This window comes from Schistocerca piceifrons, chromosome X (genome assembly GCF_021461385.2).
Source record: "Schistocerca piceifrons isolate TAMUIC-IGC-003096 chromosome X, iqSchPice1.1, whole genome shotgun sequence".
Taxonomy (NCBI): domain Eukaryota; kingdom Metazoa; phylum Arthropoda; class Insecta; order Orthoptera; family Acrididae; genus Schistocerca; species Schistocerca piceifrons.
In genome coordinates, this window is record NC_060149.1 from 139129045 (window position 1) to 139151472 (window position 22428).

The 22428-nt window shown below is 39.5% G+C and overlaps 1 protein-coding gene across 1 annotated transcript in view; it reads left to right on the plus strand.

The window, feature by feature from the left end:
* The window catches only part of LOC124722056 (mitochondrial-processing peptidase subunit alpha), a 107386-nt gene extending 85424 nt beyond the window's left edge, over positions 1 to 21962 (plus strand). Inside the window, exons 9-11 of the mRNA XM_047247251.1 lie at positions 5470 to 5635; positions 12145 to 12277; positions 19698 to 21962. Coding sequence (XP_047103207.1) covers positions 5470 to 5635; positions 12145 to 12277; positions 19698 to 19837 — 439 coding nt within the window. The 3' untranslated portion in view covers positions 19838 to 21962. The remainder of the gene's footprint in view (positions 1 to 5469; positions 5636 to 12144; positions 12278 to 19697) is intronic.
* Positions 21963 to 22428: the final 466 nt, after the last annotated feature.

Genomic DNA, 22428 nt, shown 5'->3' on the forward strand with positions numbered 1-22428 from the left:
ATGGAGCCTGTGAATGAGGTCATCTGTTAGGCACTGGTTTCTGGGTCAGTAAGACTTTGGCCACTAATGTTTCAGAGTTCATTTCAGTCAACCCAAAAATATCTGTTCTAACACTAGACGTAAAACATATTAAGGCGACTTTTGTGAACTGTCATGCTTCCACGGAGGAGAGCGAAAGTGAAGTGAAAGACGAGTTCCATGCACAGCTAGAGGCAGTGATGGACGCTATACCAAATGGACACCTGAGGATCCTCCATGGGGATATGAATGCCAAGGTTAGGAAAGAACAAATACTGCAAGGCACAACAGGAAGGCACAGTCTACACAACCTAAGCAATGACAATGGGATTAGGTTCATCAGCTTTGCTACATCATTAGGGTTGTTCATCTCCAGCACAAACTTCCAGTGGAAAAACATACATAAAGGAACCTGGGTGTCACCAGATGGGAGAACTATAAATTAAATAGACCATGTTGCCATTGATCTCAGAGCCAAGAGATGGGTGTTAGACGTTAAGACAGCATGGGGTGCTGAAGGTGGGAGTGATCATTTCCTGGTAAAGGAAGAAAGGGGCCTAAGTTAAAAAGAGTGGAAAGGTACCATGTGGAGAAACTAAAAGATGAAGAAACGAAGACCGGATACCAGTTGCAACTTAGTAACTGCTTTGAATCACTCAGTGAAATGGATGCGAATCAGGACCTTGAACTAATGTGGGGAAAAATCTAGAGCTCAGTTAGGGATACAGCAAAGGAAACACTCATGGGAAACACAGTAGACAAGAAGATCTGTTTTGGAAAGGAATGTGCAGATGCCCTGGAAAGGAGGACGGAAGCCAGGAACAAGTGGCTGAAGGGGACAAATCTGGCACAGGGCAAAGCACAATTTGAGGAGATCCGAAAGATTACACAAGCAACTCTGAGAAGAGCCAAGAGGAAATACATAAGGGATATCATCATTGAAGCAGAAACAGACTTCAGAGGACAAAAGACTTGGGAAATGTTTCTGAAGGTGAAGTACCTCTGCAAAGGCCACCAGGCCAAGCAGAAATTTGTCAAAGATTCCCATGATAAGATCCTGATGAACGATAGGGACATAGCTTAGAGATGGAAAGAGTACTTTCGACAGCTGCTAAATTGTGATGAACCCGAACTGCAATTTGATTTCCAGTACCCAATTACAGCCAATGCAGACTATCCTCTACCTACCCTGGATGAGATAAAAACCAGAATCAGACACCTTAAGCAGAATAAGAGTCCAGGTGAAGATGGAATACAGGCTGAAATGATCCTGGCAGGAGGAGAGAAACTTGCAGAAAAAATAGACCGACTGATACAGGCAATATGGACCAAAGAAGAACTAACAGGAGAATGGAAAACAGCTTTGATTTGTCCAATACGTAAGAAGGGTGACAAACTGAAATGTGACAACTATTGAGGAATCGCTCTGCTTAATGTCTGCTATAAGATCCTGTCCAATTGCCTCGTACAGAGAGTTCAGCCAGTGGCAGAATCGGTGATTGGGGAGTACCAGGGAGGTTTCCGGCCAGGACGGTCAACAGTAGATCACATCTTCAGTCTGCGGCAGCTCACTGAGAAACTGGGTGAATATGGTAAAGATTTGCATATTTTATTCATTGATTTTAAGAAGGCCTATGATTGCATACATTGCGAGAGCTTGCTCAACTGTTTAAGGGAGTTTGGCATGGCAGAGAAACTCATCAATCTGATAAAGAACTATCTGTACGAAACACGTACAAAGGTGAAGATGGGAAACCACGTAACTGAGGAATTTGAAATTGTGACAGGACTCAGGCAAGGAGATGGGTTGTCCCCTATCCTGTTCAACTTTGCCCTCAAGAAGATCGTACGTGAGACCTTCCAAGAGAACGAAGGGATTGAAATCAGAGGAAAAAGACTGGCATACTCAGCTTATGCAGACGATATCTGTTTACTCTCTAGGTCGGAAGAGGAGTTGGAGCAAATGACCAAAGCCCTATAAGAGGCTGCCAGAAAATTTGGGCTAAACATAAACGAAGTCAAGACAGAGTACCTCGTTATGACGCATGGTCATTTTCAGACTGCTGGTCATCTACAATCACTGCAGGTTGGGGACCAGTCCTACAAGAGGGTGCATGAATTCAAATACCTAGGGGCACTTTTCACTGAGAACTCGTCATGTGAAGCAGAGATCAACGCCAGAATACAAGCAGGAAACCGATCTTACCACAGCCTAGCACAACTGCTTCAGTCCAGATATCTCTCCAGGCAGTTCAAGATTCGACTGTACAAAACCCTGATCCATCCTGTTGTTCTATATGACTGTGAGACATGGAGTATCCGGAAACAGGGCTTCCATAAGCTCCTTGTTTCTGAGAGAAAAGTGCTTCGGAAGCTCTTCGGTCCGTTTCTGGATGCAGATAGAGGGGAATGGAGGATCAGATACAACCAAGAGCTTGAGGAACTATACCAGCAGCCCAACATAGCAGGAACTGTCAAAGCCAAATGAATGCAGTGGGCCGGTCATGTGGCCCGGATGGAGGATCAGAGATGGCCTCGGAAGCTCCTGAATTTCACACCTACAGGAAAGAGACCGCCAGGGAGACCCAAGAAGCATTGGAGGGATGGACTCCATGAAGATTTAAACCAAGTGTCAATAGAGGTGGGTGGATGGCGGATAGCAGCAATGGACAGAATACAGTGGAGGAGGAAACTTGTAGATGCGTGTGGTCCACTGGGCCTGATCACGTAGTAGTAGTAGTAGTAGTAAAATATGTTTTTAGTATCCACCTTTCTGACAGCAAGCGTTAACCGCCTTGCAGAACAATGAAGTTATTTTAGTCAGTTTGTTAAAGAAATTTGACTTTCATTAATGTTTTCTGCTGAGGCAGTCAATTTATTTGAAACAAATTGTTTAATTCCAAACTATTGGCTAGTTTCAACTGTTTGCTGCATTTCAAGTTCACCTTTCCATCATCTAGCATGTATGGCATTATGCCATAATAAAGAACCAAACATGAGATAATACAGTACTGGTACTCCAAGAAAATTTGCCTTTAAGCCGAATTACGCATTTTAGTATGGTTCACAAAATTCCCATGTTCTTGGAGTATCCTGTCTTGTTTCTTTTATGACATAATGTAAGATCTTTTAATGTTTTGCACGTACGAACGTACGGGCTTGCTGCATCATCGTAGCTGCGCAAGCACGGTGACGCCTGTTATCTGGTGCTCTCTAGCAACTGCTGAAAAAAATCTATTTCTAACAGGTCGCGGAAAAATATTCTGAATGGTTGTTTGAAAAGCGTTGCTTTCAAACTAAATTTCCTTTTACGCAAGATGAACTCTGTGTGCGAATTCCGATGAATTTCTTAAATCACAGAACGTTTGACTCTCATTCAAAAATCAAATCCTTGAGGATGACCATTTACAATATTTACGAGCCCAGAAAATCAGACATTTATGTCGTCGTTAAAAATTTTACTTCCACATTTGTGTGATGTATCTTAAAGTGTAACACGCGCAAAAAAGATCAACATTATGAGTGAAAGCTTAGCTTCTCTTGCAGCTTATTAATCTTAGAGACCATTATTATACGTGAAAGATTTTCTTTTCTTGTAGCAACACTATGTATATTAATTTAAACGATTACCTTTTCCTGTTTGTGTGTTTGCGCTACTTACCCGTGATGTTGCTATTGGCTGACTACATCACGTGTCCCATGCTCTGAATCTCCGCTGTCATTGGCTGGCGAGATCACTTGACATGAACTATGACTTGCTTACAAAAGTGCATTGCAATCTCGATTTCAATCCTTCAGAAAGTAACATGCGGTGTTTGGTGGAATTCGAATTTATACTTTTGTAATACGAAAATATGCAGTGTACATGTTGCTGCACATCAGACATCTTTCTAAAACGAGTTTTTTCCCCTGAGTTTCGTTTTCTAAAGTGCTGGGAAATTCTACGCCAGTGTATAAAACCACAACCATTGAAAGGACTGATAAATTTTACAGTTCCGAGGAAAAGTATACTGTTACTTAACATGGAGAAAGTGTATTTTCATCCGGGAGAAAGTGTATTTTTAACCGGGAAATCCGGGAATTTTTTTCCTCACTCACGTATACAACTTGTCTTAACTTTTTGGTAGCTTTCCTTCACACCTGGGAAAGGCACCGTGCACAATATTTTCTAGCCCATCCCAGAAAGGACCTAAGGGCTCCTCCAATCAGGGATCTCGAGGTCCATAAAGTTATAAATGTATCTGCTAATGACATAGGTGCATAAGGAAATGGGAAATGAGTGTTGCCCCATTCCCATGTAATTGTTTGTCGAAAATTCTGGAAACTTTGTTGGACTTTGCGCAGCTAAGTTTGCAAATTTGCAGACACATGAGTGGCTATTTATTTTGCTTGAAGAAGCTTGTCTGGAGACCACACACAGCAGGACAATGGCAAGCGGACTGCTGAGGATTCCACCCAAAGGTTACTAACAAGCAGAGTTCTCACCCCTTCCACCAGTGGTTTCCTGTTCTGCCATAGAAGACAGCAGTCTTCCATACTGCCCCTCTTTGTTTGTTGAGGCTGAGGCAGGAGGATAATCCCTGAAAGGCTCGCCTGACAGTGTGGTCAGCTAGCATAGGAGCTGCCTTCTGAGGAGTTACTGGTAGCTCTTCCAAAGTGTGTGAAATCTCTTTCTGTTTTCACCCGAGCAAAAATCACTTCCCCTTCCCCTAGTCAACACCAGATTCATGTAATGGGAAAAACTTCTACAATAATGAAAGAATAGATTAGGTACAGAGAGGTGAAAACCACATGTTGCTACAAACTACCACTAACAACTCGTGTAATCAGAATGCAGTACCAGTGAAAAGTTGGCAAGTAAAATTGAATTAAAAATTAAATGAAGCAAAAGAGTCCCATGTGGAAATTCAGTATGCAAACAGGGTAAAATGTGAGGAAAAAGGCCTGAAACAGGCTGTCATTATGAGGGAGTAAACACAATGAGAGGCTGTTGCCAATATTTTGAGCTGCTTACAATGGGTTTCAAAATTGGATGATGATTATTTACAGCTTTCCTGCCAGCCTTCACATAAAGGGAGAAAAAGAAAACCTAGTCTAATGATGTATTATGTCTAATATTGAGTACATGATTGGAAACAATACTTTAGAATCCTGTTTGGAATTCAATTAGCACAATGGATGCTGTTCTTTTGTTTTTAAGAAATTTTGTGACAGTATTTTATATACTTTGATATTCTGTTTAAGTTACTTCCAGAAAATATGAAGGTATACAAAAATTTGCCGTACCTTTAATGTAAAAATTGAAAATCACTTCCTCCTATAGTGTCAGCTTATGTTATCATTGGCTTGTAGCTTTGTTGTTTCGGTACATGTTTCTGTTTTAGTTAAGGTGTTTCTATCAACAAAATGTGTGAAAAGGATAACTGCAATTATCTTCTTTTTTTCCTTAAGGCATCACTGGATGTTTTCGTGTTCTGCATTTAATCACTCATACACCTCTTGCGGCTTGTTTGGAATCCATGCCAGTTCACCACCAGATTATTTATCAAGACTGATTTCAATTATTGTGAAAGAGCTTTGTGCAGTGGCTGTTGATGATATTAGACATCCTTTAAAGGTAAAAAATAGTAACATTCTGAGATTTTTATAATTTGGTGCATTTGTTAATGTATATGTGAAATGGTCCTTGTAAAAAATTTATAATCCACATTACTTTATCTGAAAATTATTTTATCAATTCGTAATCATTATTGCCTTTGTTATTCCCTACTCTTTCTCCCATTATATTAATTGATCACTTTTTCATTGGATTGTGTATGTGATAACTCACTGTGATGTGGAATGTATTGATTGCTTTACATAAAATGCTGAAAATTTTGTGAATGGTTTAAGTTAGTGCAGGGTAATTCATAAACACCTCTGGGGTTACAGAATATGACTGCACGAAAAGTATAAGACATACAGAAAATAGACAAATAATAGAGCATCTCTCCAAGTTTTTAACTCACATTAGTTCTTAATATGGACTCTGTTCGTAATGCGGCAAACATCAATACAATAGTTAAACTCTTGCCATGTGCATCCCAACACGTTGTGGTAGATGTCAACAATAGCTTTAATTGTCCTTCCTTGTAACTCTTCCAAATTAAGTATCGTATTTTACGGACTATAAGATGCACTTGTTTCTTCAAAAAATTACCTCCAAAATTCAGGTACATTGTATACTCAAAAGTAATATAAAAATATCCAGTGTTTGATTTAAAATTCCCGCCAGTTGTAAAAATCATCATATATTTGATGCTGCAGCAAACCTATCTCTGTCTGGCAGCATTGAATTCAACCAGCAGCAGCACTGCACCGTCTCCCTCCCGCCCGCCTCGCCACCACAAACCCAGAACACTGTCTAGCTTATGATGCATTATTGCAGTCTACGGTGTCAGTGAACTCAAATAAAAATGATTTGTGTTGTTGGCACCAGTACAATATTTTTGTCAGTAACTAGTTTTGTAATGGAAAAAATAAAAGTTACTCATATGATGCTGGCTATAAATTGAAAGTAATAGCATATCCAGAAGAATATGGAAACAGAGCAGCTGAGCGGCATTTTGGCCCTCCACCAACAGAAAAAAAAAAACATTGGCAATTGGCGGGCTAGTAAATAAGAACTGAAAAAAATAAGGAAGACTAAATGTGCAAATAGAGGACTGAATGCAAAATGTCCAAAACTAGAAGGTGAGGTATTGAAATGCATTTAAGGATACGGTCAAAATGGCATTGGAATTGATACAAAAATGATTCAAATACAGGCTTGTAAGCTGTTGCCACAGTGGGACTTAACAGACTTTAAGTGTGTAGTTAGTTGGCCGTAGAAGTTTATGTAGTGTTATGGACTTACCTTGTGAAAGAAAACCAAAATATCTCAGAAAATGCCACAGGAGTATGAAGAGAAAATATTATCTTACATGCCTCAGCTTATTGTATGACACTTCAACCTACCATCTGCACCAACACTTGCCACTACTGCCATCTGTTGCAAAACGGCGGAAGAAATGTTGTAGATGTAATATATTGGCTAAATTACTTTCCTCTTAGTAAGTCACATTTTATGAAATTCCTGGATTAGAAACCTATGCTCACTGAACGTGTCAGTTGGGACCATTCATAAACACCCTCTGTTCAACAAATAAATTATAAATTAATTTGACACACTGGGTACAGAGCTTGAGCTCATGGTCGGATTTGAAATCAAGTCTTTGGCATGAAAAATAACTACCTAGGGGCAAATCATGAACAGGTACAAAACAGTTCCTTTCCTAAAGTAACTCTTATCAAATTTATTTTCAGGGCTTATTATCTGCAGTATAAAATGAATTTAAATAGGTGGAATCAATGTAATAGATTAAACTGGAAAATGTTGCAGCTAAAAAATAAAAAAAGAACACCTTTTTTGGCTAAAAATAGTTGAGACAGCAATGCATTCTGGGAGGCAGTGCACGCAGTGCTTCACTAATATCCCACTAAACGAATAACAAAGTTCATTTCCTACACCTTTTATCATAGCACCTGAAAACTTTTTAAGAGTTCACAAAATCCTCTAAGCCATTCACTTACTTCGCTCGTAGAATTTGCAGTTTGTGACTGCTCATCTGCATACCACCAGAAACTAAGAGGAACAGCTTATCTATACTGTCCTCAGATGAAATCACCAACCATCTTCCAGCATAAACTGTTCATTCCACTGTCTGTCAAGATGAAGTGTCCACACACTTATCTCCCAGGGCGAAGTGTAAGTCTTCATCCCCCAAGGAAAAAACTCTCGTCCAGCCCTTCCATCTTGAAAGTTTCTCTACTGCTGCAACTATCTAGCCTGTCATGAGCTGTCGCTTTCTACTGCCTCTGGTCCAGCCACACTGTCACTAGTGATGTAGCCGAATGTAATATTAAATTTACAATTTTTGAGCAAATTGGCCTATTTACTTAAATGATGCTTTACATAATGTTTCAAAATCACTGAGATAGTCTTTTTGTAACCAGTCAGTTAAGCAACATGAAATTATAGATTTACATTATTACCAAGGTGCAATGTGTGGTACAACTGATAATTTCTTTCATCTTTACCATTTCCTTAGCATAGAACTATAGATAGAAATTTGCATAAGAATTTTGCACAGATTTTTCTTTTACATAGTTGGATAATGGTAATGAGGTACCTAATTTTGTATGCTGTTGCATGTTGTCACAAGTTATTCAGTATATCTGGGCACAATTTCCATCTCTCTGGAATCTCAAGTTTAGGTGTTTTATGTTAATGCCCAGTTCATGCATGTGTCATTTTTCCACACATTGGTCACACTAAGGGTAGCTACACGGGCATACCTGCACCGCAAAGCACTTTCAGCTCCAGCTGAGCACAATAAGCCAATGTTAAGTTGTCCACAGCAGACTGTTGTCTTGTGCAGGAAGCTGTTCCTAGGACTTTCCTGCACAGGAACCACTTTATTCACCTTGCTAAGCTCCTTATAGTGGGACTTGGTGCTCACAGTTAAGTGACACTGATCTCTTCCCTCACTGGAATTTCACAGCACACTCAGATCCAACATGTGTTCCCTGTGGTAAATGGTAAATCGTCTCACAATGCGAACTTTCTGACAGAAGGCTAAAACATTGTACAGTGCTTAGCTTTTCAACTTGGGGAAATGTCCCTTACTTAAAACATTTTCAGGTTTAGCTCTGTCATCTCACAGTTACATTTTAGTGTAAACAGAAAGTAGCTTAAACTTACATATAGAGTATCCCAGTCAAAATTCACATGCTCATACAACACCTAGCTCATTCTTTACAGCTGTATTCAGTTTAGTCAGTTAGTTACATGTTCCTTTGATCAATCTCACTGTAGCCATTATGATGCAGAACATGTCAAGTGCATGAGAAATGCACACATTATGAATGAAGTTTTTTAAGCTTGTTACCTACCCCATGCCCTTAAATGGCACAAAATATATATATTATAGATTTATTTATTCCTTTCCAAAAATTCATGTGTGGCATAGAAGGAGTTATCAAGGATATATGATTTTAATTTATTTTTAAAAGTGTTACTGCTGTCTGTCAGACGTTTTGTTTCATCTGGTAATTTATCGAAGAGTTTTACAGCATCGTATTTTACCCCTTTCTGTGACAAAGATAGGTTTCGCAGGAAAGCTTCTGTAAAGTTTGGAAGGTAGGAGACGAGGTACTGGTGGAATTAAAGCTGTGAGGATGGGGCGTGAGTCGTGCTTGGGTAGCTCAGTTGGTAGGGCACTTGCCCGCGAAAGGCAAAGGTCCCGAGTTCGAGTCTCGATCCGGCACACAGTTTTAGTCTGCCAGGAAGTTTCACATCAGTGCACACTCTGCTGCAGAGTGAAAATCTCATTCTGGAAAGATAAGTTAGTTTGCCAAAGATAGGTTAAGTAGAGGATATTGTAAGTCTTTCTTTCTTCTTTGTAAGTCTTTCTTTCTAATACAGTGCCCTTACTGTACTAATTTCATATGTTTATCATGTGTGATGGACATGATTCAGTTTGTTCAAGTGTAGTGTTAGAAACGGGAAGTAATTTAGAAGATGGTCAGCCACAGTACATCTATGAAACATATAGTGCTTAGTAGAAGACATTTTATGTGATAAGCATGGTGGTGGTGGTGGTGGTGGTGGTGGTGGTGGTGGTGGTGGTGAAGAAGATGGAGGTTGTTGTTGCTGTGGTCTTCAGTCCAGAAATGTGGCTCTCCATGCTAGTCTAGCCTATGCGAGACTCTTCATCTCTGCATAGCTACTGCAGTCTACTTGCTTATTGTATTCAAGTCTTGATGTTCCTCTCCAATTTTTACCTGCCACACTTCCTTCCATTACGACAAAATGCTGCCTCAGGATCTCTCTTATCAACTCATCCCTTCTTTTAGTAAAGTTGTGCCACAAATAGGAGACTGATGATCTTGAATGTTTTGTCTCCTTAAACCCATAAAAAGCAACTACAGCAGCCTTTGTTGCAACAAGGCATTAAACTTGACTGATACCCTTCTTGTTGAATATAGCTACACTCCTGGAAATTGAAATAAGAACACCGTGAATTCATTGTCCCAGGAAGGGGAAACTTTATTGACACATTCCTGGGGTCAGATACATCACATGATCACACTGACAGAACCACAGGCACATAGACACAGGCAACAGAGCATGCACAATGTTGGCACTAGTACAGTGTATATCCAACTTTCGCAGCAATGCAGGCTGCTATTCTCCCATGGAGACGATCGTAGAGATGCTGGATGTAGTCCTGTGGAACGGCTTGCCATGCCATTTCCACCTGGCGCCTCAGTTGGACCAGCGTTCGTGCTGGACGTGCAGACCGCATGAGACAACGCTTCATCCAGTCCCAAACATGCTCAATGGGGGACAGATCCGGAGATCTTGCTGGCCAGGGTAGTTGACTTACACCTTCTAGAGCACGTTGGGTGGCACGGGATACATGCGGACGTGCATTGTCCTGTTGGAACAGCATGTTCCCTTGCCGGTCTAGGAATGGTAGAACGATGGGTTCGATGACGGTTTGGATGTACCGTGCACTATTCAGTGTCCCCTCGACGATCACCAGTGGTGTACGGCCAGTGTAGGAGATCGCTCCCCACACCATGATGCCGGGTGTTGGCCCTGTGTGCCTCGGTCGTATGCAGTCCTGATTGTGGCGCTCACCTGCACGGCGCCAAACACGCATACGACCATCATTGGCACCAAGGCAGAAGCGACTCTCATCGCTGAAGACAACACGTCTCCATTCGTCCCTCCATTCACGCCTGTCGCGACACCACTGGAGGCGGGCTGCACGATGTTTGGGCGTGAGCGGAAGACGGCCTAACGGTGTGCGGGACCGTAGCCCAGCTTCATGCAGACGGTTGCGAATGGTCCTCGCCGATACCCCAGGAGCAACAGTGTCCCTAATTTGCTGGGAAGTGGCGGTGCGGTCCCCTACGGCACTGCGTAGGATCCTACGGTCTTGGCGTGCATCCGTGCGTCGCTGCGGTCCGGTCCCAGGTCGACGGGCACGTGCACCTTCCGCCGACCACTGGCGACAACATCGATGTACTGTGGAGACCTCACGCCCCACGTGTTGAACAATTCGGCGGTACGTCCACCCGGCCTCCCGCATGCCCACTATACGCCCTCGCTCAAAGTCTGTCAACTGCACATACGGTTCACGTCCACGCTGTCGCGGCATGCTACCAGTGTTAAAGACTGCGATGGAGCTCTGTATGCCACGGCAAACTGGCTGACACTGACGGCGGCGGTGCACAAATGCTGCACAGCTAGCGCCATTCGACGGCCAACACCGCGGTTCCTGGTGTGTCCGCTGTGCCGTGCGTGTGATCATTGCTTGTACAGCCCTCTCGCAGTGTCCGGAGCAAGTATGGTGGGTCTGACACACCGGTGTCAATGTGTTCTTTTTTCCATTTCCAGGAGTGTATATGCCAGGAATGGTCCACACTGATAGAAATGATGAAATTCTTACATTTTTATAGTGCTATAACATTTCAGATACTCTGCTTCCCTTGTAAATTACCATTTGTTGACATTTTACGTAGAACTGTATTAAAATTTTAGCCACAAGATGTTTTATTTGCCATTAATTGTTAGTGCTTTGTGTGTTAAATTGAGAGCTGGAAAGTTTTATGTCTACTCAAAGCAGTTCCTGTCAATTGCTGCATACCTGTCTACAAGGTAATGTACTTCTGCATGAACGAAATTTTCAGAAGTAAGCAATCAGAACTGTCTACACATTGGTATGGGGATCTGTAAGAAGCAAATTATTGATGCTGTAGTTATATTATGTTCAGAAAATTGGAAGGTGGTGACCTAATGGAATTCTTTCACTTATTTGTAATCAAAGGACTGCAATTGGGAGGAAGAAGTTTGTGTCTTAAAGGGAGCTGTAGTTCTATAAAGTTGCGCAATAAAGGATTATGTAATAGAAAATATTGTTCTTATGCCTATAGGAAAAGAAATGAAATGTAGGTGTAATTTAATGAATACAAATTTGTGTAAATGCATATTCTTTGTTCATTGCTTTTTGTAAATACAGTTTTCTGATTTTTCAGCGGGCAAAGGCCCAGTTGAGGTCACTGTACTTAATGAATCTAGAATCAAGACCAATGGTATTTGAAGATGTGGCAAGACAAGTCATTGCCCTAGGTTCGTGGAAGGGCCGTGATTATTTCATCAAAGAAATGGGTGAGGAACAAAGTTACACCAACGTTATATATAGTATTATCATGTTATGCTTATGTAACACCTGAACTTGTACTTAAGCGTAATTTGTTATTTGCTATATGAAATGAAGATAAGAATTATTTCTGACTGAATGATGATTAAGCCTGGACTTTATTTTTAATAACAAGAAAGGATCTTGATAGAGATCTCTCCATGCAGTTTGCTGTGTGTAGCATACTGTGTCTGCTTGCCATACTTCCACCAGACAGTCAGCAGAATGTTTACGATCAATGTTTTGGATTTGGTCTTTAATATTACGTGTGACAACCAGACCATTTGCATCATGACTTTGGCGCATCTTGGCAACATGATGATGTTCAATGAACGAAACCACTTTTAACACAGTAAATGTATAATAATGCAACTGAGGTGGTTTTCACTTATCATTAATTTTGATGGCAGTTGTGGTGATCAACATTATCAAGCTTTTTTTCAGTCAGTAATTATTTTAAAGACATTAATGATAATACATTTTTTGCCATATGATTAATCAAATTGATAGTAGTATTCACAGCAGTCACTCAAACAACTAAACTGATCGTTAAGTACAAAGCTCATTGGTTGTCTCTGAACACCGATATTTTCATAACCATATACAACAGTTTGGGTTTCCTATGCTTTTGAGAGCATAAGATCAGCAGAATAAGTGCGTGAATGATGACTCCAAATGAACTCCTGGATACCGTATTTACTCGAATCTAAGCCGCACCTGAAAAATGAGACTCGAAATCAAGGAAAAAAAAATTGCTCGAATCTAAGCCGCACCTGAAATTTGAGACTCAAAATTCAAGGGGAGAGAAAAGTTTTAGGCCGCACCTCCAAATTGAAACAAAGTTGGTCCATTGTAATATGAGACACAATTTAAGTCGAATGAATGACGATACAGCTACAGTAGTTTGGTTCGAGTCGTAAGCGTAGTAGTTAAGCTTTACCAGGTAGCCATTGCTATGCGTCAGGCGCTCCGTCCGTATTTATACGGGTACCCTTCCTTTTTCACGTGCTTCGTCTGGTTTGAATTGATTGCTTATTTTTCTTTGATCTGATAAGTGCCGTTGTCTTTGTTATAGGTGTTTATGTCACTCTTAGCTGAAAATGCATTACTGTACTGTGTTGTGCATTGTTTGTTGCATTCTGATAATGAGTGTTTATGGCCTGTCGGCACTCACGGAGTGGCTTGCTTTTCCTATGTTTATAACAGGACAATGTGGGTCAGTGTGACTGTGTATTAATAGTAAGTCTTACTTGAATGCAAAGTAAACACTGCAGCACATGTTCGGGTATATGCACATTTATAAAATTGGATTACTTTTGAGACTTCTCGTTGTTCTTAACATGTATTTTAATTAATTGTTGAAAGCTTACAAGTAAATTTTTATTAAGTGGTTTGATTGATCTTTTAAGCATACATTGTTCAATAAATGTTTTGGTCACGAATGATGTTCAACCCTTACTTGGGCCTGGTCTTTCCCCTCCTAGATAATAGATAGTTGTGAAAACGATGCCATTGCCTCCTAGCAAACAGCTGCCATAACTCGGGAGAGCATCAGTGCCTTGAGACTGCAGCAAGTAGACTGTAATGTGCATTTGGTGTGCTGGTGTAGTGTGTGTGTGTGTGTGTGTGTGTGTGTGTGTGTGTGTGTGTGTGTGTGGGTGTGGGTGGGTGGAAAGTGAAAGGTGGTGGGATCAAATCTCAGGTAGATCACTTTCTAGCATTCATCACACAGTTATGTGGAGATAAACATTTCAAAATATGACTACAGTTTCAGACTGCCTATTTCTGCTTCCCTTAGACCACTATTCATTAAAGGGTAACGCAGAACATTTTTTCTGCTGTTGTTGTGCTTCTGAATATTTCTTGGTACACAGCTACTGCTTGGGGTTATCTGTATTGAACTTTTGCACTGTTCTTCTGTCACATACGGTTGTAAAAAAAACTGAGTCCTAATACTTACATGGTATCTCATTACAGGAACTGACACATTGTGATAAGCAATTCATTCTCAAGGAGCTGCAACAAATTTATTTGCCTCTGTGAAGTAGATTGTTGAAAGAATTTGTTTCCATAACTGTGATCGTTAAGTACAAAGCTCATTGGTTGTCTCTGAACACCGATATTTTCATAACCATGTACAAGTTTGGGTTTCCTATGTTTATAACAGGACAATGTGGGTCCGTGTGACTGTATTAATAGTAAGTCTTACTTGAATGCAAAGTAAACACTGCAGCACATGTTCGGGTATATGCACATTTATAAAATTGGATTACTTTTGAGACTTCTCGTTGTTCTTAACATGTATTTTAATTAATTGTTGAAAGCTTACAAGTAAATTTTTTATTAAGTGGTTTGATTGACAGTTACAACAAGGAGAATTTGTGTCACAACAATTTAGCAATTCACCTTATCTTATTTTTTGACAGCCTGTTTACTGATTTACAATTCTTTGGTGTCACAGAATGTTTCACAACACTGCTGACCAAAGGAATAAAAACTTCCTAAAACAGTGACCTTAAAATTTACATTCAGTTCCCCAAAAGATGTGGAAGCGCAATCTCCGACCTCAGAATCCAACTGGCTGCACCCATGTAGTTACGTAGTGTAAGTCAGGGGTAGACACCTTCCGGATAATAGAGACAATTTTGTGCATGGCGCTAGTTACTGCTGGTATTACCTGGCAAGAAAAAGGATCTCTAAATGTGACAAATAATCATATCATAACTACCTTTAACACCTCAGCCATGGAACTGAACACAGTATGATTTTTTTTTATATATATATATATATATATATATATATATATATATATATATATATATAAAGTCATAAAAAAAGTCTGGTCCTTATTACTCAACATACACCCAAATCTCAACAAGGAGATAAGATGATTCGCCTGCCAATCGCAGTTGAGTTTCAAACCGATGCCCAATGGCATTATGGTAACAAGGAGCTGCCACACAATGGATGCACATGGTTGGCGAACAACTTTGGTTACATTAGCAGACAGTATCTTAAATACCAAGAAATTGGCACAAATCCATTTCTCCCAGAAATAACAAGTTAACTAGCAAGCACCTAAGCCAGTTACAGCAATAAATGAGGTAACTTAAACCAAAGTCCACAAAGCTATAATATCTAAGAAGGTAAAAACACATTATGTATTAATTACAGAAAATCACAGATTTACGCTGGTATAAAAAGAAGCTGGTACAAAAACACGGCCGGCCGCGGTGGCCATGCGGTTCTGGCGCTGCAGTCCGGAACCGCGGGACTGCTACGGTCGCAGGTTCGAATCCTGCCTCGGGCATGGGTGTGTGTGATGTTCTTAGGTTAGTTAGGTTTAAGTACTTCTAAGTTCTAGGGGACTTATGACCTAAGATGTTGAGTCCCATAGTGCTCAGAGCCATTTGAACCATTTGAACAAAAACACGTGCAGGCCTCTTGAACTTGTACCCATGACCAGGGCTTAAGTAAGCAGGTAGATTGAGCCAGTATTATTATAGTTCCAATAGTTGTAAAGGCGAGTAAGGCACATAAGCAGACAGCAACACACTGGGAAAGACAAAAGAAAGGAACATTTGTGAACTTCACACTGGCCCCAACTTCACTCAACAGAAGTAAGGTACCTCACCATAATTCTAAGAAAGCATGGCACTGCAGCCACAGTAAGAATAGCTTTGGCAGCCTTGTGTCCTCCAGAGAATGAAAACTTTATATTGGTCACGCAACCCAAACTGGAATACCGAAGTCCAGTCATCCGACAGAGAAATCGTGTGCCTCAAATCACAACATGTCGTGCCTGCAGAGTCCTTTCTGGTCCACTGCCTGCTGCTTTCCATCTCATTCCTCACACTGCCACTTGCTTATGTCAAAATGGCATGTCCTCCGCTAGAGGCAAAGATGGCACGCAGAAGGCGTATTGCTACCTATCGACATGGTATGGATCATCTTTGTTACTCTCAAACTTGAATGAATTGTTGATAACAAATTTCATAAGTGAATAAATGTACAGTGAGGCCATGAAGTCTGCACATAGTTACTTTCTGTTACACAATGCATTTTTTTTACCTTAGCGAGGTGTTACCCCAGAAAGCTATCCCATAAGCAGGGTATTTAGTGGAGGTCCCACTGGTCCCTAAAGTCCTTTTTTTTCCTCAAACGTACCTATAAAAGGTGCTTTTTTCAATTTTGTCCCTAAAGTACCGTTTTTTTCTTAATTTTAATAACCCCACTGAAGCTTAACTAAGGCATCTTTCATGTTACAACTGGCTTTAACCCTTCTCACCATTTTGGTTTTTTTTCCAGTTCCTCCACATAAAACAAGTCCGCTGTTGAGGGGACTGCAGGGAGCTTTGATGGCCACCGGGGCAAGGAAACATATGGGGAGACAGTGCTATGCGGTACCAGCAACTTTTGCGGAACTTACTCTTTGTTCTTTATGGTAGAAATGATGAACGGATATAGTTTGCACATGTCGGGTGTAGCTCAAATGAGGATAACTTGCAACTCCTACCAAGAAATATTGATCAGAGGTAGGACATGTGACTAGCCACTGAGAAATGTGTTACTTATTTCACTTGTGATCGGAAACATTCAACTACTAAAGAGACTGTCTACACTATGCTTGTGCATCCTGTTCTGGAGTACTGCTGACTGGTCTCGAATCCTTAACAGATAGGCCTAACAGAGTATGTCAAAAAAATTCAGTGAAGAGCAGCACATTGTGTATTAACGCAAAACAGGGGAGAGAGCATCACTGACATGATACAGGAGTTAGGGTGGACATCATTAGAACAAAGGCATTTTTTGTGCCAGTGGAATCTTCTCACAAAATTTCAATCACCAGCCTTTTCCTCTGAATGTGAAAATATTTTGTTGATGGTGACCTACATGGGGAGAAACAATCATCTTAATAAAATAAGGGAAATTAGATCTTGCATGGAAGGATTCCTTTTTTTCCGCGCGCTGTTTGAGAGTGGAATAATAGAGAATTATTGTGAAGATGGTTCAATGAACCCTATGCCAGGCACTTAAGTGCGATTTGCAGAGTATCTTTGTAGATGTAGATGTGGATGTGGTTGTAAGTTAACAAAACAAATCATAAATTTTAACTAGGTAAAGTAGATGAAATTTGGGCTACTCTCATTGCAATGAAAGCTTCTTTGGGTATAATAATAAAAATAATAATAATAATAATAATAATGTATTAAAATTACATTGTGTAACAATTGTCAAATGGTGATTAGAAGTAATACCAACAAATTTGCATTTGGGGCGGGGGGGGGGAGATAAAATTTCAGATGTACTGGACAGTCTCACAAAGACTTTGTTACCTCTGTTGCTCTAGTTCTGTTTGGGAGAATTTGGAAGACGGCATGTACCTAATTGAAGTGTCTGATATGTTTAATTCAATTTCATATTCATTCTTACAAATAAGCTCCAAATTAGAACGTGAGTGCTGTGATAATGCCCTTTCAGGAAACCTTGCACGTTCCATGTGTTACAAAATTTACGTTGTTAGCCCTGCCAACATGCCTGGCTCATGTCTTATGTTTTTCCTAGAACTTATTTACTTCAGGAGGCACGCATGATCATATACATTCAGTGCACATATTTATTTTGATGTTCTTGTTAGTCAGCTGTCATTTTCCTGAAACAAAATTATATGTTGTATTACACAAATTTTCACTCAATAGCTGCAGTGATACTGCAGAGGTTTTCAGAGAGAAGTTTGGAAACTCTGTGCAGACTGATTTTACTTTGCCTCCATCAAAGATGATACCTTTTATTACTTTGGCTCTAGGACCCTATTTTTGGGAGCAAACTGCAGATAATGCAAGAAATTCAGCGTATACTTTCTCCTATGAGGAGGCCACAATGAAGCCAGCAGAAAGGAATTCCAATTTTCAATACTCTACTGGTTAGCAACTAAAGAAGAGGTTGTTGAAAATCATCTTCAGACTTATGTCATGGGCCATGCTAAGGCAAAAGGTTTGCATCGAAACCTTGTTTTTGCAGGAGAGAAAGCGGACCCTCCTTCAAGGAATTTCCTGATGATCAGTTGTGACGGCCCAAATGTGAATAAGTCAGTATTAAAATTAATGAATGAAAGTGTCCTAGAGTACACAGCAACTCTTTCATTGATATTGGAACATGCAGTTTGCATTAAATTCGTAATTCATTCTTGCATGGCATTGAAAATTTTGAATGTGATGTTGTAAATCTTATTATTGCAATATTCCACTATTTTCATGGCTGGCCTGCCAGATGGGAGGATGTTCAACTATGCCAGAAGAAAGTTGAGTATAACGTGCCATCACGTTGGCTAACTGTAAGCCCAGCAGGCCAAAGGATTTTGGGCCAGTGGTCTGCTATCAATAGTGCTAAATCTGCTTCAGTTTCAGAGAAGTCTAAAGAAATAGTCAAGTTTATAAAGCAACTGGCATTGAAGCCCAAGTTATGTTTGTTACTTAAAGTGCCAACATCATCTTGTTACACTTAAAGTTCTTTCAAAAATATATTGTTCACTCTGCTTCAAAGTTTGGAAATAAATTTTATGTTCCGTATACAGTTACTTACTGGGACCCTTTCTTAAAAGATTAAAATGTTTTAACAACAGCAGAAGAATACCCTACACACATTTAGTTACCTCGATGGTGCCCTTGCTACAAACAACAGGTATTTTGAGAATTTCTGTGAAACATTGTAAATGCGTATAATGATTTGAGGGGATATTGAAAGGTGACCCTGTCCTAAATAGGAAAGGCAATTACACTATTGTCCACACAGTTGGCTGCAGTATGTATAGTTCTAATAAAGCTGCTGTTTGTCACTGGAATGTGAATGAGTTTGTTGCAAGTTCTGTGCCCATATAACAGTCAAATGGACATACTTCTCAATAATCTGTCTGGGCCATTCAGGAACAGTAGGCTACCTTCACACACCTGGAGCTCCAAATTAACTTTTCCATTCACTGAACTGTCCATTTCACCACTTGTGGCCTGGTTATATGGCCTCTTTCAGATTACATCAGATGTTTGGCTGCTGATTCTCACTCTGTATCCCATTTACAAGTACTATCACCATTGCCATCTTTCTTACTTATGTTGTGATTAGTGAGATGTATCTCAGAAGTTAATGAGACTAAACTTAATCTCAGACGTTAGTGAGACTAAACTTAGAAAGTCAAGGCAGGTATATCTGTAAGAACATGAATTTCAGGACAGATGTATGGCTGTACATAGTCTTCCTTGGTAATTTCCATTTCCAGAATAGCTTTTGTTATAAATTTTTTGATGAGATCATCATATTTTTGCCAGTTTACTAAAATCAGTGGTTATAAGTTATTTGTTGCATTCTACCTGTTCTCCTGTTCTCCTGTTATAGATAAAGTGACAGCACATGATGTACAACGTGTAGCAAGGCGCCTACTTGCTTCACAGCCATCGGTCGCAGCTCGTGGTGAAATTGCAGGAATGCCTTCGTATGATGCAATTTGTCAAAAATTTAGAAGCTCTTTGAACTGAAGTAATGTATTATGAACATGAACAACAAACATAAATTATTTCGCCTAAAATGGAGCCAAATTTTCGTAAACTGCGTTACTGTATTGCATTGTTTTAATATATTGAATGTAAGTTACCTGAAGGCTTAATATGTGTGTGTGTGTGTGTGTGTGTGTGTGTGTGTGTGTGTGTGTGTTTTTTCCAGCACACCTGTAAATCACACCTTATGGTGAAACTACAGGGCTGACTTCCATCAAAAATAAAAACTCGAGCTATTTATTCACAATCATGATTTATGTACAGTTACGATAAATAACATCAAGTGATATTATAAGGCACCAAGTTTATATTTATAATTAGTCACTTTATTGTATTTGTGTAATTATGTAGCAGAGCCCAGTGTTTACTGTAAAAAAAGTAAAAGCAAAGGTACAATATCAAGCTATTTTTTTCATTGTCTGTTTATACTTTATTTGTATTGTTTTAATAATTTGAGCACAAGTGTGTGTGTGTGTGTGTGTGTGTGTGTGTGTGTGTGTGTGTGTGTGTGTTTTCCAGCACACCTGTAAATCACACCTTATGGTGAAACTACAGGGCTGACTTCCATCAAAAATAAAAACTCGAGCTATTTATTCACAATCATGATTTATGTACAGTTATGATAAATAACATCAAGTGATATTATAATGCACCAAGTTTATATTTATAATTAGTCACTTTATTGTATTTGTGTAATTATGTTGCAGAGCCCAGTGTTTACTGTAAAAAAAGTAAAGCAAAGATACAATATCAAGCTATTTTTTTCATTGTCTGTTTGTACTTTATTTGTATTGTTTTAATATTTTGAGCACAAGTGTGTGTGTGTGTGTGTGTGTGTGTGTGTGTGTGTGTGTGTGTGTGGATACTATAAGAGTACACTGTACAAAAAGAATAAACAAAGATGACGACAAAACTTGGGTTAAAATATTGTACAATGTGTCACAAGAGGTTACTTGCATCACCATTGTTGTTCACAGATCATGGTGAAATTGTAAGCTTGATTTCTGTTGAAAATGTAAAAGCTTTAGAAATAGAAGATCTTTAATTTGAATTTGTACAACAAAGATAAATCATCTCATATGATATGGAGTCATGTTTTTGTGTACTGTCTATGACTTTGTTGTATTGTTTTAATATACTGAGTATAACCTGCTACACTTTGTTTTTGTATCAGTGTGCACACTCATGTGCACATCCAAAATTTATAACAATGAAGAAGGCATTATAAGTTTCGTTTATGCTGTTATTCTGCCTATTAAATTCTTTACAGTATACAGATATTGTACATTTTGCTTTGTTCATATTGTTTTACAATCAAAATTACAACAGTGATGATCTGGGGTATGATTCATGAGAGGAAAAAAAGCAAAGCCACCAAGAAAACCATGTAATAACCATGGATTAATTCTTTTTGACCAAACAAAGTGGCACAGTGGTGAAGAGATTGCACTCATATTCGGGAGGATGCCAGTACAACTTACTTTCCTGACATTCAGATTCAGGGCTTCTGTAGTAACCCTAAACTGCTTATGGCAAATGATGGGATGGCTTCTTTGATAATGGCATGATGGATTTTTTTCCCCAATCCAAGCTTGTGCTCCTTCTCTAATGGCCTTGGTGTCTGTGAGATGTGAAACTGTAATCTTCCTTTCTTATCTTAATTTTCTTTGCAATTGATTACAATTACTAACACCAATTGCCCACAACAGTTGTACACTTTTGGTGCTCAAAGATAATAATAAATGTCTTTCTTTTCCTGCTGAGTCGATTAATTGGAATTGTACATGATCATGTGGTTGCTCTATTCTCTCTATTATTGTCCATAGTTCTTCTGTATAATGACATCATTTACAGGCTGTTAATCCCTAACTTAATTCTTCACTTCCTTCCTTCTCTACCAAATTTATTCTCATATATTAGAAGGTATACCAGAATTGACAGTCACTCTTTGAGTGCCATAACTCAAAAAGCAACTCTGGAAACTTGGTCCTCTTGTAGTTTCCAATTCTATCAACAGATGCCAAGTGTACAAATGGCCTTTAATAGTTGTGGAAGTGAATGAGTACCAATGGGACAGTTACACGAGATGAAATGAAGAAAAATTAAACCTGTCAACACTGAAAGGAATTTTTTCAATAGATACAGCTGAGATGTGGGGGTAATCATACCATGAATTTTCATGTTATTGAACAACTATGAAAAATGGAACACAGAACACTCATCTGATACATACATTAATGCTACTGCCAAATGGTGTGCCACAGTGGATAAGGATTACTGAATCGGTGAGAAGTCCTCTTTAATGTTTCATATCACACTCTCCCAAACAATGCTCATGGTTGTTTGGAGTGTAGATAAACTGTGTCTCGGAAGAATGGTGAAGAAAAAATGTGACAAACAGATGTGTAAGATGAGAGATATCACAAAGTGTTAATTCATCAACCACAATGCTGATACAGTTGAGTATGTTCCTTGATCCTTCCTGAAACTGTTCTACAGCTCCTTCTAGCAAGGTAACCGAGATTTCTTCAACCTTGAATTAGTAACTGCATTTTTTTTCTTGTCATCCTTCA